General features: G+C 30.0%; 3 protein-coding genes across 6 annotated transcripts; 2 read left to right on the forward strand and 1 right to left on the reverse strand.

Moving 5' to 3' along the window:
- The first annotated feature begins 440 nt into the window (after positions 1-440).
- On the forward strand, positions 441-1,593 carry LOC111691130 (chorion protein S36). The gene is made up of 2 exons (XM_023453774.2): positions 441-564; positions 621-1,593. The coding sequence occupies exons 1-2, from the start codon at positions 520-522 to the stop codon at positions 1,383-1,385; spliced, it is 810 nt and encodes a 269-aa protein (XP_023309542.2). The 5' UTR covers positions 441-519; the 3' UTR covers positions 1,386-1,593.
- A 1,701-nt stretch (positions 1,594-3,294) lies between these two features.
- Positions 3,295-4,560, forward strand: LOC111691127 (chorion protein S38). Its single transcript, XM_023453771.2, has 2 exons — positions 3,295-3,450; positions 3,526-4,560. The coding sequence occupies exons 1-2, from the start codon at positions 3,412-3,414 to the stop codon at positions 4,423-4,425; spliced, it is 939 nt and encodes a 312-aa protein (XP_023309539.2). The 5' UTR covers positions 3,295-3,411; the 3' UTR covers positions 4,426-4,560.
- A 5,764-nt stretch (positions 4,561-10,324) lies between these two features.
- Positions 10,325-18,762, reverse strand: LOC111691135. 4 transcript variants are annotated; one of them, XM_046945396.1, is made up of 8 exons: positions 18,647-18,762; positions 17,849-18,236; positions 17,087-17,244; positions 16,320-16,846; positions 14,350-15,721; positions 13,604-14,280; positions 10,882-11,556; positions 10,325-10,723 (listed from the first exon to the last, which is right to left on the reverse strand). In XM_046945396.1, the coding sequence occupies exons 2-8, from the start codon at positions 18,160-18,162 to the stop codon at positions 10,544-10,546; spliced, it is 3,903 nt and encodes a 1,300-aa protein (XP_046801352.1). In that variant the 5' UTR covers positions 18,163-18,236; positions 18,647-18,762; the 3' UTR covers positions 10,325-10,543. The 4 variants fall into 4 exon arrangements, with proteins under 4 accessions (XP_046801352.1, XP_046801351.1, XP_046801353.1 ...); XM_046945395.1 differs by lacking the exon at positions 18,647-18,762 and adding an exon at positions 18,352-18,402; XM_046945397.1 differs by lacking the exon at positions 18,647-18,762 and adding an exon at positions 18,318-18,334.
- Positions 18,763-19,351: the final 589 nt, after the last annotated feature.

The raw sequence follows: 19,351 nt of genomic DNA on the forward strand, positions 1-19,351 counted from the left end.
TTTCATTGGTTTTTCACCAATGTTTGATTTACTTCGAATATGTTATTTGTAGTGTCTTTTCAACATCTTTTCCCTCACTTTTAACTTTGTAAGGAAATATTTGGTTTATAATATAAAACTTTTTCTTAGGTCAGGAAGGAGTACTTGCTTTGAAATTGGAAGTAACATAATTTTAAGTAAATTGTTACTCCCACCTCTTAAACCGTAATAACACAAGTTTTCTTTGCACAATCTTAACGGAAGACTAAATAAAAAAAAAATTGTTAAAATTTTCAACATTTATCTGACCTTAAATTTAACATATAATCATCATCATGTTAAAGTATCGCAGAAGATTAAATATAAAAAATAAAATTTGAATTAAAAAGATTTTTTTAACAAAAACTCACGTACCAAGCTTATACTTTCAATATTTAAATATATAAAAGCCAGAAGTTTAACAAAATCAATAAGCAGTAAAAGTTGTGGGTTTTTAAGAGAGAGCCTAACCCCCTAAACAAACGCAAAATTTTAGTAATTATGAATCCTCATTTAATTTTAGCATTTGTTGCCATTGCTTTACCGGTAGGTTTATATCAATAAATTTAACTTTAAACGAAATCACTAATATTTTTATATAGTTTGCAGCTGCTGGCTATGGTCACGCTCCATATGGTCAAGGCGGCTATGCTGGCAATGGTGTTGAAGAACTTATTAATGCTGCTACTGCTAACCAACAAGCAGCTGCTGCTTCACTTACCGCCACCGCCGATGTTGGTGCCTCACCTGCCGCTCAAGCTGGTTTAGCTCAGGCCAATGCCCAACTCCAAGCTTTGAATGCCAATCCTTCCTATCAAAATCTCAAAAATTCAGATACCATTGCTGAAACTTTGGCTGAAAACACTTTGGCTTCGAATATACGTCAAGGCAACATTAATGTGGTGGCTCCCAATGTTGTGGGACAAACCGCATTCCGTTCCCTCTTGGTTCCTCAAGGTTTAAATAATCATCAAGTTATTGCCACACAACCTCTACAACCCATTATTGTCAACCAACCCGGTTCACCACCCGCACAAATTAGCAGTGGTCCCCCGGCTGTAGTTAGAGCTGCTCCCGTTGTGTACAAATTGAAACCTTCCATTATCTACCAACAAGAAGTTATCAACAAAGTACCCACACCTCTTAGCCTCAACCCAGTATACGTTAAAGTATACAAACCCGGCAAGCAAGTCGATGCTCCCGTTTCCGCTCCTGTTTATGGTCAAGCTGCCAGTTCTTTTGGTGGTAGTTCATCAGCTGGTGCCTCTGCTGGAGCTGGAGAAGTTTCGTATGGTGGTGCTCAATACGCCAGCGCCGCTCAATATGTAGCTCCTCAACCTGCCTATGGAGCTCAGCCAGCATATTGATTTGGCCAGAGTATAGTTTAAATTTTAAATTATTTACACGTTGACTCGAATTTTATTCGTAATATAATTAGGTTACGTGAACATTTTGTACTCAATAAAAAAATGTTATTTTTTATACATAAATTTTAAAAAATGTGTGCATTACTTTTTAAAGTTTTTTAATAAATAAACCAAAGATTAACAGAGTTAAGAAGGAATAATATTAAAATAGGTACTAAAACAACTTATTCTCGATTGAGAGCACACTTCACACTTTAGTATTAAAAACTCTTAAACTGCTCGCCATTAGCTCAGGTATATTGCTATAAAAATCACTGAATAATGTTCAAAACAGTTCTAAAAATGTATTAATTCGATTCCTGAAATTTTGAAAATTTTGCGAAAAATATTCTCTATTGATGCAGTTTGATAACGAAAATTTACAATATCGGTCCTTGCTTTCAGCTAGCCGGCATATAAGAGGCGCTTCGGAATAAAATTTTAATTTTTTTAATGACCAGTATTCCAAATCCGGCAGAAGTAATTTTGCTAATCGATTCTTTTGAGATGACATAAGTTAGTTAGTCAGTCAGTCAGTCAGTCAGTCAGTCAGTCAGTCAGTCAGTTAGTTAGTTCGGTAGTTAGTTAGATAGCTAGCTAGTTAGTTAGTTAGTTAGTTAGTTAGTTTGTTAGTTAGATAGATAGATAGATAGTTAGTTAGTTAGTTAGTTAGTTAGTTAGTTAGTTAGTTTGTTAGTTAGTTAGTTAGTTAGTTAGTTAGTTAGTTAGTTAGTTAGTTAGTTAGTTAGTTAGTTAGTTAGTTAGTTAGTTAGTTAGTTAGTTAGTTAGTTAGTTAGTTACTTAGTTAGTTAATTAGTTAGTTAGTTAATTAGTTAGTTAGTTAATTAGTTAATTAGTTAATTAGTTAATTAGTTAATTAGTTAATTAGTTAATTAGTTAGTTAGTTAGTTAGTTAGTTAGTTAGTTAGTTAGTTAGTTAGTTAGTTAGTTAGTTAGTTAGTTAGTTAGTTAGGTAGTTAGTTAGTTAGTTAGTTAGTTAGTTAGTTAGTTAGTTAGTTAGTTAGTTAGCTAGTTAGTTAGTTAGTTAGTTAGTAAGTTTCTTTGTTTGTTAGATAGTTAGTTAGTCAATAGTTACATTATTCATTCAAATATAAAAACTTCTAAATTTATTCTACTTTCCACGATCTTTAGATCCTGAAAATCAAACTATTTTTTTAAACTTATTAAACCATATCATTACATACATACATTCTTAACAAAGACCTGGTCCACACTAGGAAACTTTTGTTGAGAAACTTATTCTTAATTCTCTTTTAAAGTTTCCTTAGCGTCCACACATAGAAACTTTTGTTTCAGAAACTAAGTGTAAATTGCATTATTATTGTACGAATGAGAAGAATACCAAAACAAGTTTCCAAGTACGAGGATGATGTATTTTCTCTTTCTCTTTCACGCAAAATCAAAAGTTTCCCAAAAGAATTTCTAAGTGTGGACAGGCACAAAACAGATCCCTAGTTTTCAGACTTTCAGTAATAGTTTACAAAAGATTAGGTTAATAACAAAATACAAATTTTTTGTATCGCTAAAATAAAAGTTCTGTAAACAATTTTGTTGAAATCTAATTTTCACAAAAGAAAATGCAAAAAAAAAGTACCAGCTACTAATGGCAATATACTTCTAAATGAGTAGTTGAATTAAAAATATATATTAAATTTCATTAAATTTGCAATATAACTTATAATCATGTATCTCTAGTACATACAGCTAAAAAGATTGGAGAGAACTTTACAACTGATGCCAAACATTAGCAACGGCCTAAATGTCACGTATTTGGAAGTGAATTTATTGTAGACGATATTGAAAAAGTTTTATTTGCATGTCTGTGAAATCATATTTAAATACATGATGCTGGTTAACCGAAGCATCAGTCAACAATTAGTTGTTGCCTTGAGACTCAAGTACATAAGAGGAGCAGCTCCATAAAACCAAATTGTGATTTGCGAATAAAGAAGACAAGCGACAGAAAATGAATCATTTCTTCATTGCACTTAGCGTTGCAGTAATTGTATGTATTTTTATTATAAATCTTGAATTGTGATTTCCGGTTATTTTATTAATTTAACGTTTTTTATAAATTTAGGCATCTGCTCAAGTCTATGCTGGTTACTCTTCCGGTGGTGGTTATTCTTCTGGAGGTGGTGCTGGTGAATTCCAATTGCAAGGTACCGGTCATGGTGCTGGACTAGGTGGAGGTCTTGGAGCAGGGCTCGGTGGTGATGGTGCTAGTTCGGCTAGTGCTGGTGCTTCAGCTAATGCTGGTGATGCTGCTGCTGGTTTTGCCAGTGCTGCACCTTCTGCTTTTGGCAGTAATCAAAATATTCCCTACCAACCCGCCAACACTAGAGGCAACAGTGTGTCCTCCTCCATTTCTTATCCTAATAACAAAGGTGAAATTCTTATACACCGTCCCGCAGCTATTATTGTCAAACGCCCTCCCACTAAGGTCGTAGTCAATCATCCTCCACTAGTCGTCAAACCCGCCCCAGTTGTTTTACACAAACCCCCAGCAGTTGTTGTACGCAAAGTGTTCGTCAAACATCATCCACGTCCTGTCAAGGTTGAGCCTGTGTACGTCAATGTTGTTAAGCCCCCAGCAGAGAAATACTTTGTTAATGAGAAACAACAAGCTGCTTTCGCTTCTCAAGCCGGTTTTGCCCCCGTCAATGTAAATGCTGGCTTTGCACCAATTGGTGCCATCAGCGGCCTCGGTGGTAACGGTTTTGGTGCCGGTTCCGGTGGTGCTGGTGCCTCAGCTCTATCTGGAAGTGGTGCGGCTGGTGGATTTGCTGGTGCCTTGCCTGGTGCTGGTTTCGCAGGTGCCATGCCTGGTGCTGGTGTCGATAGTGCGGCCAATGCTGGTTATCAATTGTTACAAAACAACCAAGGTTTAGCCGCTTTGGCTAATCTCTCTGGTTCGGGTAGCTACGGAGGTGCTGCTCCTTCATACAGTCCACCAGCTTACAATGCCCCTTCATATTAAATGTAAACATTCTCTAAGAATGTGGGGAATTGCTTCCTAACATTGCGTGTAGTACTTGTTAGAAAAGATTTTTTATATTTGTACCATGTATGTTGTAGTTTTTAATAAAACTTTTTTATACAATTTTTAAGAAAAGAATGAGAAATTTATTGGGGTTGGTTATGAAAAAGGTATCAGTTTCACAAATAGGTGATTTTTTTGGTTGAAAATCAATGATTGATTTGCTCGAAATTTTCATCTTTAGTACAGGTTCGTTATAAAATCGACACACGTTTTATTGAACCCAAGGACCAACCTTAGACCAACCAGCTTAAAACAGTTCTACAACTTCTCTTCCAACAATTTTTGTTTGATGTTGTAAAGACTGGCACCAATTTCTCAATTTAGAAAATTTTCAATATCGAAACTTTTATGACATTTAGAAACTATTCAGACGCTTTATGGAGTTGAAACTCGTTCTTTTGAAACCAGTTATTTAATCAGCTACTAATTACTCATGAGGCCAGTTTTAGGGAAGATTTAGAAGACTATTTTGAAATTTATAGTTGCGATATCGCAACTATTTTCTTCTATTAAAATTGTCATTATCAGAGCTGGCCACTATTTTCATCTATTAAAATTTCACTATCAGAGCTGGTTCTGTGGAAACGTTTTGGAGTATATAGTCGTTCTATGGAAAGCTTCTGAAATCAGTTTTTTAAGCGTTAAATTTTGTTAGAATATGTCGTCCCATAAAGAGTTTTAGAGAAATTTTAGACAACAGATTAGAAACATATTTGTCAGCCATTTTATTTGAAATTGTTAAGATTGGAATAAGTTTTGATTAACAGTTAAATAATAGAAGCTAATTTGAGACAATTTTATATGTGTAATAGCACAGAGACCAAAGTATAGATAAGGGGATTGAAAAGTCTTCGTTTTTATCAAATTTGGGCTGCATGGCCTTTAATCCAAATGATTTAGGGAAATTACATCACAATGGACCTTATGGTCTCTGAATGAAGTTGTAACGAATTGCCCTTCTAAACAAATAATATAAGAATAATATTGGAATTGAACTTTTGTTAGTTCACTTATCTAACGAAAAGATAAAGTCGAATTTATCCATATTTTTTCGACTTTTCAATGAAATTATTAAGAAAAACTTTGTCAAAAAAACAATTTAGAACATACAAAAAATTCAATATATATTTTACACAACATTTTTTGTCATAACATGTAAAGGCTTCACGTGAGTGTACCGCTCAATAATGTTCTCTCAAACGTAAAGGTTAATGGCAAATGATATGTTGACGTGTGTAAACAATATACGTTAAATTAAAAAAATACAATTTAAAATAAAAATCAATTTTATTTTTAATACAATTGATTCAAGATTCTTAAATCTAGAAATAATAATAAAATTTTATGATTTTACAAAAATCAGAACAGTTTAACGTAATCAATCGAAGCCCATGTAATAAATAGAAGTAAATAAATTTTCTGCTAAAACGGCATAAACAAAAATTTTGCTAAATAAAATAAAGAAGTATAAAGAAAAATATAAAATTTCTACTTAACAATGTTTAGTGAAGCAGTTTTAAAATGTTTATGCTGGTATTTTCTGTTACTATGGGCAAGTGAAAAAGTAAATGAAAACAATAAAAAAATTAAGTAAAATTTTCATAATATTGTTTAACTTAAATTTATTTATTAAAGATTTTCTATTTAAATGCGGCTAGTATAATTACCAATGAAAATCCCTTATGGTCTCGTAGTGAAAATAACTTTATTTTAATAAAACATTTGCAAAGTGAAATGCAGCTATCACAACAGGCAGCTGCTAAAACACAAACATTTCTAGAACTTATTTTGGGCATTGTCGATACGTTGCAGTTTGGTAAACGAAAAATTGGATCAACCAACCTCATAAGCCAATGAAATGAGAACAACAATGGTGAAGAGGAAACTGACACAATAAAATAAAAAATTATTAAAAAATTTTCCACTTTTTTCGTGTTTCAGTTATTTCTTTTATTTTATAAAACTTTTATTAAAAAACCATAAAATCATGTGTTTAATTTGAAAATTTAAAGTTATATTTCAAGAATTTGTAAAACTCACATAGAAACTAATTCTCAATTTTGAAAAGGAAAACGAAAAATTCTTTCGGCATGAAACCACTATCAGTTTTTAAAGTGGAATTGAAATTTCAATATAATTAATGTATTTTCTTCAAGTTTCAATATCATAAAACTTTATTGAAATACGATTCTGGTTTTTATAAGCTACACAGAATCAATTTCAAATAAAATCAATATAATTTTATTAAGAGATGGTAAAACAAAATCGATCAGAATTTAAATTCGACATTGAAACCATTAGGTTAGAAATGTGTGACAGACCTGATAGTTTTAATATTCAATTCAAACATTCGAAGTTATTTTCAGAAATAATATCTAATTCATGTGGAATAATAACAATTTTGTTTTAACCCAGGAAAAATATTAGAATTTGTTCTAAAAGAACTATTTCTAGAAAGAGTGCAAACATAACCACTTAAGATTCATAAACAACAATCTTGGAATTAGTAATGCTGTCATTACTTCTGAAATTCATTCCTCGGAATATTGTTGTGGTTCATAGACTTCTGAATAGTTTAAAAGAAACTAAAGCTTCTCTGGAACTAGTTCGTTCCGAGTTTAAAAAATTCAAAGAAAAATCATTGATTAAAGAACTAGTTCCATAATGCTTCCTCAAAACCCTTTAACAATAAATATTGGTCTCAACGCAAAACTAAAAATAGTTTTTGTACTGATTCCAAGAAGTTGTTTCTGAACTAGTATGCATTCCATTTGACTGATGTAGTATCATTGTATAACTACCCAGCAAAAAAAGAACTTCAAAAGAAGCGAAAAAAGTAGAATTTACTCCATTGAAGTGATAAAAAAGATCTGAAGAAATGATAATATTATCACAAGCTTGTCGTAGGAGGGATGTTGTTTTTATTTGATTCCAAAGCAACAGGTGCCAAAGTAATGGCTACATCGCTGGTTCCAAGAGTGTAGCATAAGAATCTCATTCTAAAACTAGTTGTTTTTAAAATAAGTTCTGAAATTTTAGCTGGAAAGTTATTTTTATGAACTTTTAAAATATGCATTTAAGATGACTTTGAAAATAAATATTGATGACATTACTAAATGTATTGCACCAAAAAAATAATACATATTCAGATTTAAAGTTTTTGACAACAAATATACAGGTTTTTAAGGACTGCTTTTTTAACGGAACAACGACTTCGAGAATGACAAATATAAAGAGTAAGAAACAACTTTAAATAGTATATATATATATATTTTCTAAAAATGGAGAGCTTGATAGCAATTCTCATAAAATATGTCAAATGAATGTACTTTTATATAAATTATATTTCATTCGAATTTTATCGTTTGAATCGAAATTTTCTCCGTTGGCAACTTTGGTTCGATTCGACTCTCCGCCACATAAACAACAACTTATAAAAACGTAATTACGATCGAAATTGAGACGAAATGGAATTGCATCTTCTTTTTCATACGATTCAGTTTTTTGTTGGAATACCTATTTTCGATCATTGCGTAACTGAATTCGTAAATGTAATCGAAATGCAGAATAGGGGTGAATATTTTTAAGAGAATTATAGACGTGTGAGAGATGTAAGAACAAAATTCCATCAAGTTATCTTTTTATAAGGACAAACAGATGGACAGACACAGAAATTGAACCAATACTTTAAGGACCAATATTTTTGACGTTACAATTTGCAGTACAAACTCAAAATACCTTCCGAACTATTGTGGTTTTAAAAATTAAATAAAACTATGTAAAATTGTATTTCATAGAACTTAGTATTTTATTGTTAAATCGAAATTCGTTGATAGTTATTAAAAAAAATATTCGAAATATATAAATACTAAATTTGTTGTAAAAATATGAAATACAGAGAAAATTAAACATTTTGTTTTAGAAAAATTAAAAAAATATGCAAAATATGATAAAAAAAATTTTTGGATATATGCAAAATATGCAATTTATTCATTTATAACAAAATATTCAACAACAAATCGATTCCATTTTGTAGCAAATTATTTGATTTGAAAAGAAAACTAGCTAAAAGTTATTTTGAGTTACTAACTACAAACATGCTTTTGCATAGAAATCCTTGCCCTGTTGATTACATATTATTCACATTTATAAACCAAATATTTCCTTACAAATGACAAAAGTGAGATAAGAGATTTTGAAAAGTCGTAAAAAATATCATATTTAAAGTACATCAAGTTTTGGTTAAAAAAAAACTCTGAAATTTTCATAAGCGTGTCTTTAGGAGAATGTGTTTTATTTTTGCTAAGATTAGATTAGATGATAGTTGAGAGTTGCTAAAAATGAACAACATCTCTGCAATGACACGCTAACGTAATTCACCCGAAGCACTTTGAGTTAATAGTTGTGAAAAAATACTAAATTTTTTCCAACCTTGTTTTGCTGGGCTCTTCCCACAATTGAGGAATATATATAAAAATTACTTATGCCTATATATATTTTCCTATTTCTTCAAGAAAACCAAACTGTAAGCGTTAAATCAAAGTCAAGTTTGAACCTTGATATAATTAATAAAACCATAAGGAAGTTGTTTTTAGTTTAAGCTTACTTGCTAGTTTATTAATCTTTTTTTTTGTGATTTTTTTTAAGTTTTACAATTTTTTTTTATTTTTTTTTTTATTTTTTAAAGATAATTTATAAAAGAGTATAACTTACTTAACAATATTTATATAATTTATATACAAAGTAGAGTGAGTGTTGATAGAGATATGATAAACTGTTTATTTTTTATAATAGAGGAATCATAAATAGTAATTTGAAAATGTTTTAAAAAGTATAATAAAACGATTTGAAAAATAAGTTTTACAAGATTATATATAAGAGTGACTTTTTTTGTTGAATAATAGTTTTTCTTGTTTTTTGTTTTAATTAATTAATATAAATTAAATGAATAAAAATGTAAAGATTAAACGAAAGGAAGAGAAAGAAATTTGATTTAAAATAAATAAGGCCATAGTTACAAGTATTTTATACAGATTTGTATGATTTTTTTTAACAAATAACGAAAATGTATGTTTTATTTATAATAAATAATAATGAAATTTATATAAAATAAGAGCAACGAAATGTTTAAATATATTTACGAAATAAATTGTTAAAAAAATAGCAAATAGTTAAATATTTTCTGATAATTATTTCGTTAAAGCAACAGAGTTTGTTAAAATTTAAAAGATGCATGATGGAAATTTACATTTTTTTAACTACAAATAAAAGAAATTTTTTAAACGAAGTTTATTATATATTTTAAAATCGAATTGAAGGCAAATTAAGCAACGAATATTTTTACACTATTTTTAGTGGGGAAAATAAATTGATATTTTTAAATAAATATAACTATGGCAAATAAAAAAAAAATTATGAGAAAATAGCAAGAGCTTTAAAGTACAAGAAAAACTAATTTTTAAAAAATATAATATATCAACATTTAAAAAGTTTTGTTTTGAAATTTTTAGAAAAAAGTTAAAACAGCAGATTTATAAATAAAAACAAAAATTTATATAAAATCTTGTAAGAAATTATTTTTACAAAATTTTACATAAAATTTTTTCTTTATTTAAATAAATCTGCTAAAAAATTTTTAAACATTTTTTTTAAACACACTTTAAAAACTAAGTTAATAAGATAAGAGATTTAGAAGATTTCTTTGTCAACAAAGAAAACTTTTTATATTTATAAATATTTTTTTTTTAATATTAAGATCTTAAAAAAAAGAGTTTTTGAAACATTTTTTTTAAGCAAAACGTAATAATTTAAAATCTACTAGTAAAATGTTTAATGTTATCAAAGAAGAAAACAAGAGAAAAACCTTTTAAGTTTATATTAAAATAAATATAAAAGAGGAATATGCTTTTATGGTTTAAAACAAGAAGTGGTAAAATTGAGTTTTGAAATGTATGAAAAATACATTATAATTTAAAGTAGAAAGTAGAATAAAGCATCAATCATTAAATGAAAATCAATAGAATTAAAATTGTAAAAAGAAAAGAATTATTGTTTTTTAATCATTATTTTGTTGTATTAAATCGTTACGTGGGCCCGTATTGATATCGTGTGATAAGGAGTTGGTATTTGGTGTCCTAGTATTAGCGGACATTGGTGATGGTTGTGGCTGCATTAATTGGGGTGTTACTTGCTGCTGAGGAGGCAATGGTGGTGGTGGTTGTAAACAATAGTAACCCTTGGTAAGAGAGGGGAAAAAGGAAGAGAGAAAATAATTTGTATAAATAAAACTAACAAAAATTGCATTTAGTAGTAGTAACGATTACAAACTAACTATTAACCAAAGATTTTAAACAAATTTTCACATTTTCTTTAAGCAAACACATTTCTTGTTACCTGTCCAGTAGTTGCCATAGAAGGTTGTGGTGAGGCAAATGCTGTTTGATTAGAAGGTGTTGAAGGTGGCACTTGATGCGAGAAGGGAGATACTAAATGTACACCATTTGCTGCATTAGGCATGGGTGCTCCAGCAACGCCATTACCTCCCATTGAATTGGCACTATTTGCTGAATAATAAAACGGCATAGGTGGTGGATAATTAGGACATTGAATTTGCATGCCTGGTGGTGGCATACCAATAAGACCTGCTGCATTATTAGTTGCCATTTCAGTGTTACAAACATTTTCCATATTATCCGATCCAGCAGCAGTATTCATTCCACCAGTTAGGGTAGCATGTTGTTGTGCTGCCACAGGTGGTGGTAGACCACAGTGTGTTATTATTTGAGGCGGTGGTCCAGTCATATAGTTGGGATGCATACCCATACCGTTAGCCGGATGAGCACCAGCAGCAGCTGTTGGATGTGGAGCAAATATTCCATAGGGCGCTGGTGGAGGTGGTCCTCCCGTCATGGGTATTGGTATATAAACACCACCTGCTGTAGATTGCATAGCAATGGACATTTGACCTGCATTTCCTATTCCACCAGCCGTTAAGCCTTCATTTATTTGTTCGCTATTATTAGCATAAGTTATCATAGTATTTGTATTTGAATTATTTGTTGTGGGAGTCTGTTAATTTGGAAGTAGTTTTCAAAAATAATATTAATTTCGAACTATTCATCAATCACTATGTAATTATTTACACAAAGTAACATTTCACACTCTATATATAACTATGTACAACACATTTTTGTTTTTACAATATAAATTTTATGTTTTTTATATGTTTTATCACCACTACGCAACAAAAACGACTTAAACCGAAATAAAACTTAAAAAAAATGTAAAAAATATCTTTTTAACTTAAATAACTTAAAAATGCTTTTATTTTCAAACTATTTTAAAAATCTTTTAGTGCTAGACTCGTCTTTTTACTGACATGAAAACACGAGTGTAGCGCTGAAATTCAACATAAGTTTCTTACGAACAAAAAAATCTCTCTACCGATTTTTATGAGAAACGTTTTATAATTGACCCTACGTCCCCATCATATAAGGTCCTCTTTACAACATGAATTTAAAGCCTATTACTTTATAAAAAATACGAGTAAAGCTATGTACATATTTAAGCCCTGTTCCAAATATCAACGTAATTAACATTAATAAAAAATTATAAAGATAGCTTAAACAAAATCGATCAAAAAAGAACTTTGATGTTTTCAAAGACTTCACCTGTACAAAAATGAAATAGTCGTTCTCCATTTAAGAAACTTCTTTTTCATTTTAACTTTTTTTTCTACTAAAAATTGTCGTCCTGCTTCTCTAAATGAGAACGAACATTTCTTTCTCATTTTATATTAAAAAACAATAACAATTTTTCGAAAAAAAAAACTAGAAAATACTTGTTCGTTCGCATTTAGAGAAACAGGTCCTGTATATAAAAAACCTAAAACCTAAAAATTTTCTTCAAACAAGGAACTCATAAAAAATGTTTTACATTTTTTTAAATTATGAAATTTTTCATTAATAGAATGAATGTTGGATATAAAAAGATTCGCAAACATGTGAATATGATCACAAAATATTTAATCTATCAAGAATCAATGGACATTTTTGCTACTTTAATAAATTTTTAAGAAAAATTAGTAAAAATTAAAAAACTGTCATACGTCAAAATCAAACTACATATTTCTAAACTTTAATTTTCATATTTGATCTTCAATATTTCATACATACCCAGCAAAAACTCGGTAATTGGTTGTACTTCCATAACCACTTACTTTTCAATGACTATTTACTTGCCGTCTACATTACTTTTAAGTGCTCGTGTAATAACTTTCTTTTAATATGATATAGAAGTACTAAATTTTCGGCTTTGATATTTTGTTTGCAAATTTTATTTAATTGCGTGTTAAGAATTGTGTTTTATAAAAAAGAAAACAACACAACAACATTAACTTTGTATCTGAAATCCATTATAAAATAGCTAAGCAGGGGTGCAGTGAGTAGAACATTCAACTAACAAACCGAAGTCCCTGGTTCGTATTCCCAATGTCTCCTTTTTATTATTAAAAACAAAACAACTTACTCAACAACTTGTAAGCAAAATATACTTTTTGAACTCCCTATTTGTAAACGAGCATAGATGTACGATTTGTATGCAATATATTGGGAACTTTATAAAAAAAAAAAACAATATTTATTCAATAATAATCTTCATCCAATGATTTTTTGGTTAACCTGAACCATTTCTACACTGAAATTATTCTCTAATTTTGAAGCTAGCAACGCAACTAAAGTTCGGTTGCCATACATAATAGATGTAATTTGCTCATCACTATCTAAATGGACGATCGCTTTAATGTTTCTTCATGACTTCTTTAATTTAAAAATGTTCAGTTTATAATATAAATATTTTTTTTAACAAATTATCGCATAAATTTTCAATCTCCCAAAATTATTTTCAACTAGTTTATGATACTGAAAAACCTATATACCTATCAAAAATAACTTTATTCTTCATTATCTATCCTATATCTTTCATTTAAACAAACATTTTCAGAAATAATTTAAGAAAAATCAATGACATGGTATTGAAATTTAAAACTGTCCACTATTAGAACCACAACAAACAAAAAAAAACAACAATAAACAAATAATAAAAACATTGTACTCACCTGACTACTTCGTGAATCAACCGAATTAACACGAATAGAAGCTTCATCAAAACCACAAGTAGGTGAAATTTGTCGAGATTGTTCGCTGCTAGCAGCATGATGAGGATTAAGATGCTGCGGCTGCTGCTGTTGTTGATGTTGCTGCAATGTTTGCAAATGATGTTGTTGTGTATTACGACTTGTATTCGTTATATTTGAAGAAGAATTATAATTATTTTGTGAATACTTATTGGCATTGTTATTATAATTTCCCTGATTACGTTGTGAAGAATGATTTTGATTATGATGCTGTTGCTGCTGCTGTTGTTGGTGCTGATGATGGTTAGAATTTTGTGAATTTTGATTTGTATTGTTATTATTATTACGTTGTGACATTTGTCGTTCTTTGCCACTAAAATAACGTGAACTATAACGTCTTTGATTGTTATTATTGTTATTTTTATTACCACCACCACCACCACCAGTAGAAGAGTTTACACCTGTATTGCTGTGCTTATTTGATTGAGTTGTATTTGAATTTGTTTCATTACTAGCTGCCATTTCATTTTGGTTAACATTAAGCGGATCATTGTTATTTGCATCCGATTTAGTACTTGACACTTGATTAGCATTTTCATCGAGTTTGATATTTTGCAAATCATTTGAAAGTTTATTTGTAGTATCTTCATTGGAAGGTGCTGAAATAAATGTAAATTATTTATTATTTTTACTTTTAAATCTTTTTTTGTAAAAATTTCTTTACTTACTCTCATTTTCATTGTTTTTCTGTTTATGATAATAATCCAAACCCATATTGTAAAAGAACCTTAAGGTGGCCACATCATTGGGCAAATCGATACCATTGGCTTTTAAAGATTTTTTAGCATCATAATTTATGCGTCCACTTAAAGGAGTATTTGTGGGAGTATTTGTTACACTGCGTTGAGGTAAACGTGAAGGTGTATTATTACTGGATGGTTGTGTATTGCTTGGTGGAGCTAAACTTTGTACAGATTGTGTGCTAGTTGCTGCACTAGTTAGGGGCGTCTGCGTATAATACGAAGCATTCGGAGTATTAGCTGTTGCCACCATAGGACCAATACCTAATGATTGAGCTGGTGGTGGCGGCGGGAAATAGGGATTAGTAGAGTTGATGTAATTACCAGGTGGTGCTAAAGTATTGTTACATAAATAATAAAAACCATTATTTACTGCAGGCATAAAGGCAGCACCGGGAGGCAAACCACCATCAAAACCACAATAACCATAATAATCTTCTGGTATACCGGCAGCAGTTGAGTAGGGATACATGGGATAAAAACTTTGCATTTCGGGCATGTATAAAGCAGCATTAGGATTATAATGATCAACATCATAAGCCTCCATAAAATGGGGAACAGCAAATGCCTGTGGTGCCACTAAATTATCATCAACATTATTAGGGCCACTATTTGGTAGGGCTTTATTTTGTACAGCCTCCATGTTATTACGTTGGGCTCCCACAGTCGTTGAAGATCTCGAGGGAGTACGAGAATTCTCATTAGAATCACTAATTCCTCTTTGCTGATTACCAGATTTAGCTGCATCAACTTCTCGTCCAGCATGTGCTACCGTCAAGGGCATAGTACAGTATTCGACATGAGTGCGAAAATCCTCCAAATGAGTGTACTGCTTCAATTTAAAATATGAAGCAGCAGAAGTACAATGTTGATTATGTTGCTGACGAGCTGACTTCTTGAGATCATCATCGATATAATCATTTGAACAACTATCATTATCCATAGCCGAACCACATGCAAACTCATGATGATGATGATGCTCAGTAGTTGTGTTGAATTTAAAACGATAATTGTATTGACGTGTAAAACGTACTGAACTATATTTTTGCATATGGCGTTGCAAACGATAAGGCACCGTCCAGGGTTTAAATTGATCCGGTGGTAAGGGTGTTAGATTCTCATAAGGCACTAAACGTTTTTCACCCAATTGTTCGACAAATACAATACACTGTCCCTTATCGACAGCTATTTCCTGTATATGACAAGTATAGAGATCCTGCTCTGACTTGCGCAATTTTACATGACACTTGGCGCCAACCTGAAATATTTTGCGAACTCGTCTTGTGCTATAACGTATTAACTGAATATTGAGACATAAAACACACACACATAGACATAAATGACGAAAGGACAAAAATACATTAAAACAGAAAAAAACACATTCACAAATATTAAGTTTAAACAAAACTAAACAAATGATAATATTAAATATAAGCAATGTATAACATTAATTGGATTTACATATAAAAAAATCGCATGAATAATTCGAGATGAAGCAAAATTAATCTATTATTTTTAAGATAACGTTGTCGTTGCAGAAGTTTTTCCGATGACTAAACTAAAGACGAGACTATAAACTGAACTTGATTAAAACGTACTCATAGAAAAGCCCGAAAGCAAGTCAATGGAAAAGTCCATAGATTAGTCATTAGTCTAGTCCACAGACTAATCAATAGTGTAGTCAATATATTAATCAGTAGTCTAGTCTGTATTGAATACAATTTTATAACCAAGCCCATAGGGCTTGATATAAAATCACAAAATAACGTTTAATTTTTTATTATAACATTGTAACAGAATCATAGCCAAAAGACAAATAATCGGTTCCATTTATACCTACTACCTAACTTTAATATAACTACACTTTAAAGCAAAAGAAAATCGCAACTAATGCTTACCTTAAAATTTGCATCACCATTATACCAATTCTGTAGCTTCAACTCCTTGCGCATTTCATTCCATGAATCAAACTCAATATTACGATACATATTTGGATCTAAAGCCTTAGCAACTTTATAGGGAAATGGTGTTATGCCCTCCTGTAGTAGTTGTCTAACACAGGAGACATACTTATTCGGTAGAAAAGATTCAGCGGTACGTTGTATAATCAACGAATTCTTATCGTATTCCTCACAATTATTAGCATTTTTAAGTTCACGTTGAAGATCATCCGAATAGCGTGGAAAATTTATATAATGAAAATGACATAATTTATAATTTTCCAATATACAATTTGTATTGTGTGGTAAATCCAATTCAAATGAACGACCATCACTTAAATGCAAACGTGTAGAGTAGCCTTCCTCATTAGTTTCGGTACGGTAATCCATATTTTCAAAGGTGGGACCGTGCAGCATTTGTTCAACGGCAAATGAGACATCGGGCAGTTTAAAGAGATCTTTATAAAGAATCTCATAACAAATGGCTGAAGAAAAAATAGTAAATAAAAAACTTTAAAGGAATATAAATCTAAAATTCGTGTTAAAATCCTGGATTATGTGTAGTTTGTGAATACTTTCAGTGAAAATTTACATGTATATTGTTGATTACAATAACAAAATGCAAATAAAATTTTAACTCAAAGTGCATTAGATGCTTGAGTTTTCATTGTTTTTTTTTAGATTAAACAAGTATTTTTTGTAAATAATTGCTTTTTTTTACTTACATTGACATATAGCAGCCTCTTGTATATAATCTGATGTAAATACGGAATCAAAATGTCTTTCAGGCGTATAAAAAACACGAAATACTTCGACAAAATTCGAACGATATTCACTAAAATAATTACCCAAATTAAAAGGTTGAAATAAAAACACATTTCGCCTGAAAAGAAAAAAAGTAGTTAAATACATAAACAAGTTTAAACATTATTTAAAAGTCCTCAAGTCAATAGCTCTACTAGTCAATAGGCCATTCAATAGATTTATTGATAGTCTAGTCACTTGTTTAATCAACAGTTTAGCCACTTGTCTAATTAATAGACTAGTTAATGTACTGATGTACTATACTAGGTCATAGTCTAGTCTATTGACAAGTCTATCCGTAGACTAGAATACACTAGCCAATAGAGAATATATCAGATAAATAAACAAGTAAATAGGATTTAAAAGTATAAAAAGACCAGCCAATAGTCTAGTCAATATACTAGCCAATAAGTGCATAGACTGTTTCATATGACAGTTGATAGACTAGTCAATATACTAGTTAGTATGAGAGTCCATACACGAACTAAAAATTGGGCACTTGATTCCAAAAAAAACTTTAATGTTATCGGTTCGCTGTTCCATTAAATACATATTAAATTTAAATCAAGACCAATAAACTTTGAATGTTCAAATATTCAAAACATTATAATTGTTAGAAGAATTTTTACATAGATCGAAGAAGTCTAGAAAATACATAAAAAAATCAATAACTATACACTTACTCAAACATATAACTGGCTGCCTGCAGCTCTAATAATGTTCCATAGGTTTTCGGTTTTGACATGTCATCCAAATACTCATCGAAATCTCGATCTACATGATAATCGAAGTGTTTACGATGTTTGCGCATGTACGTCACACATTTCTCCCGAATGGCCAAATGATGCAATTGCGTGTCATACATTTGTTCCGATATGACACGAAACAAACAGGATGCATCTCTAGCCGTATGTTTACGATAGAAATTATGTTCTTCGAGAAACTGATCGAAGGGATCAGGTGCCTGGCGGCTGCCCGAAGTAAATTGACGTTGCATTTTTCAAGCGAAGGAAGGTCACACTTTTTTTCGTCTGGCCGTTTTAAAAAGAAAGTTACACAGAACAATAAGATCTATAGAAAAACAATTTTAAAGATACATTTTAATTAAGATATTTTATAGTTTATATAATAAAAAAACAAACACAACTGTACATTTAAAACTAAATTTGGCCATCAAAATATTTACACTTTAATATTTCATCACGGCAGAAAAAAATATCCCAAACTGGAAGCTTAACCAAAAAAAAAATTGCACTTTTTTCAAGGTCTTAATTTTTACATATAGCTTTCTCTTTCTTTTCAATGGGTTTTTAAATTATCTCAAGATAGTAAAATGAACACAAAAAATAGCCGTTATTTAAAATGAAGAGCAAAAAAATGTAAATAATGTACATTTTTCTCATAAAATTTTCTAATTTAACAATTATTATTTGTTTTAATTATTTTAAAATTATAGTATTTCTTTGTTTTTTTTTACTTACATTAAATTAAAACACTTAAAAAAATACACTTTATTATAAATTGTTTGAGTTCGCGTCTTTAAATTACAAAATTTTAGCACTGAATGAAGGAATATCATTCTGCGTTGACATTGATATTTATACAGAAATATCAAAAGGGAAAAAGAAAAATTGTGAAAAAATACCGTTAGAGTAAGTGTTGTTAACTTTATAATGTCAAAAAAGCGTTTGATTTTGAAATGGATAATTAAACTTTAATTCCCATATTCATAAATGATTAATAAAGTTTATTGATGGTTTATTGTAGGAATGTTTGATGGAAATTGTGAGTAATAAATCTAAAAATTTTATTAAAATTTTACTTTTTTGAAATTATACTATATAGGAGGAATCGTTGGCAAATAAACACTTTGCGACTCAAATTTAAAAAATTTGTTCGATTATATTATTATAGGTATGTACATTTGTATGTATATCTATATTTTATATGATTTTGAACATATATACATAATTCTACGAAAATTTTTGGAAATTAAGTATATTCATTAAATTTTTTTTTTTTTTTTCAAAATTTCTATATTTAAATAAATATTTTGAATATGCATTTATTTGCTCAATTCACAATTGGTGTTGTACGGTTATATCGTAGTATGTCGTTTTGTTTTTATAATTAATTTGTTTTTGTTTAAAAAAAAATTTATTTGAAAACATTTTATGATATACAAC

Source organism: Lucilia cuprina, chromosome 3, assembly GCF_022045245.1.
Source record: "Lucilia cuprina isolate Lc7/37 chromosome 3, ASM2204524v1, whole genome shotgun sequence".
Lineage (NCBI taxonomy): Eukaryota > Metazoa > Arthropoda > Insecta > Diptera > Calliphoridae > Lucilia > Lucilia cuprina.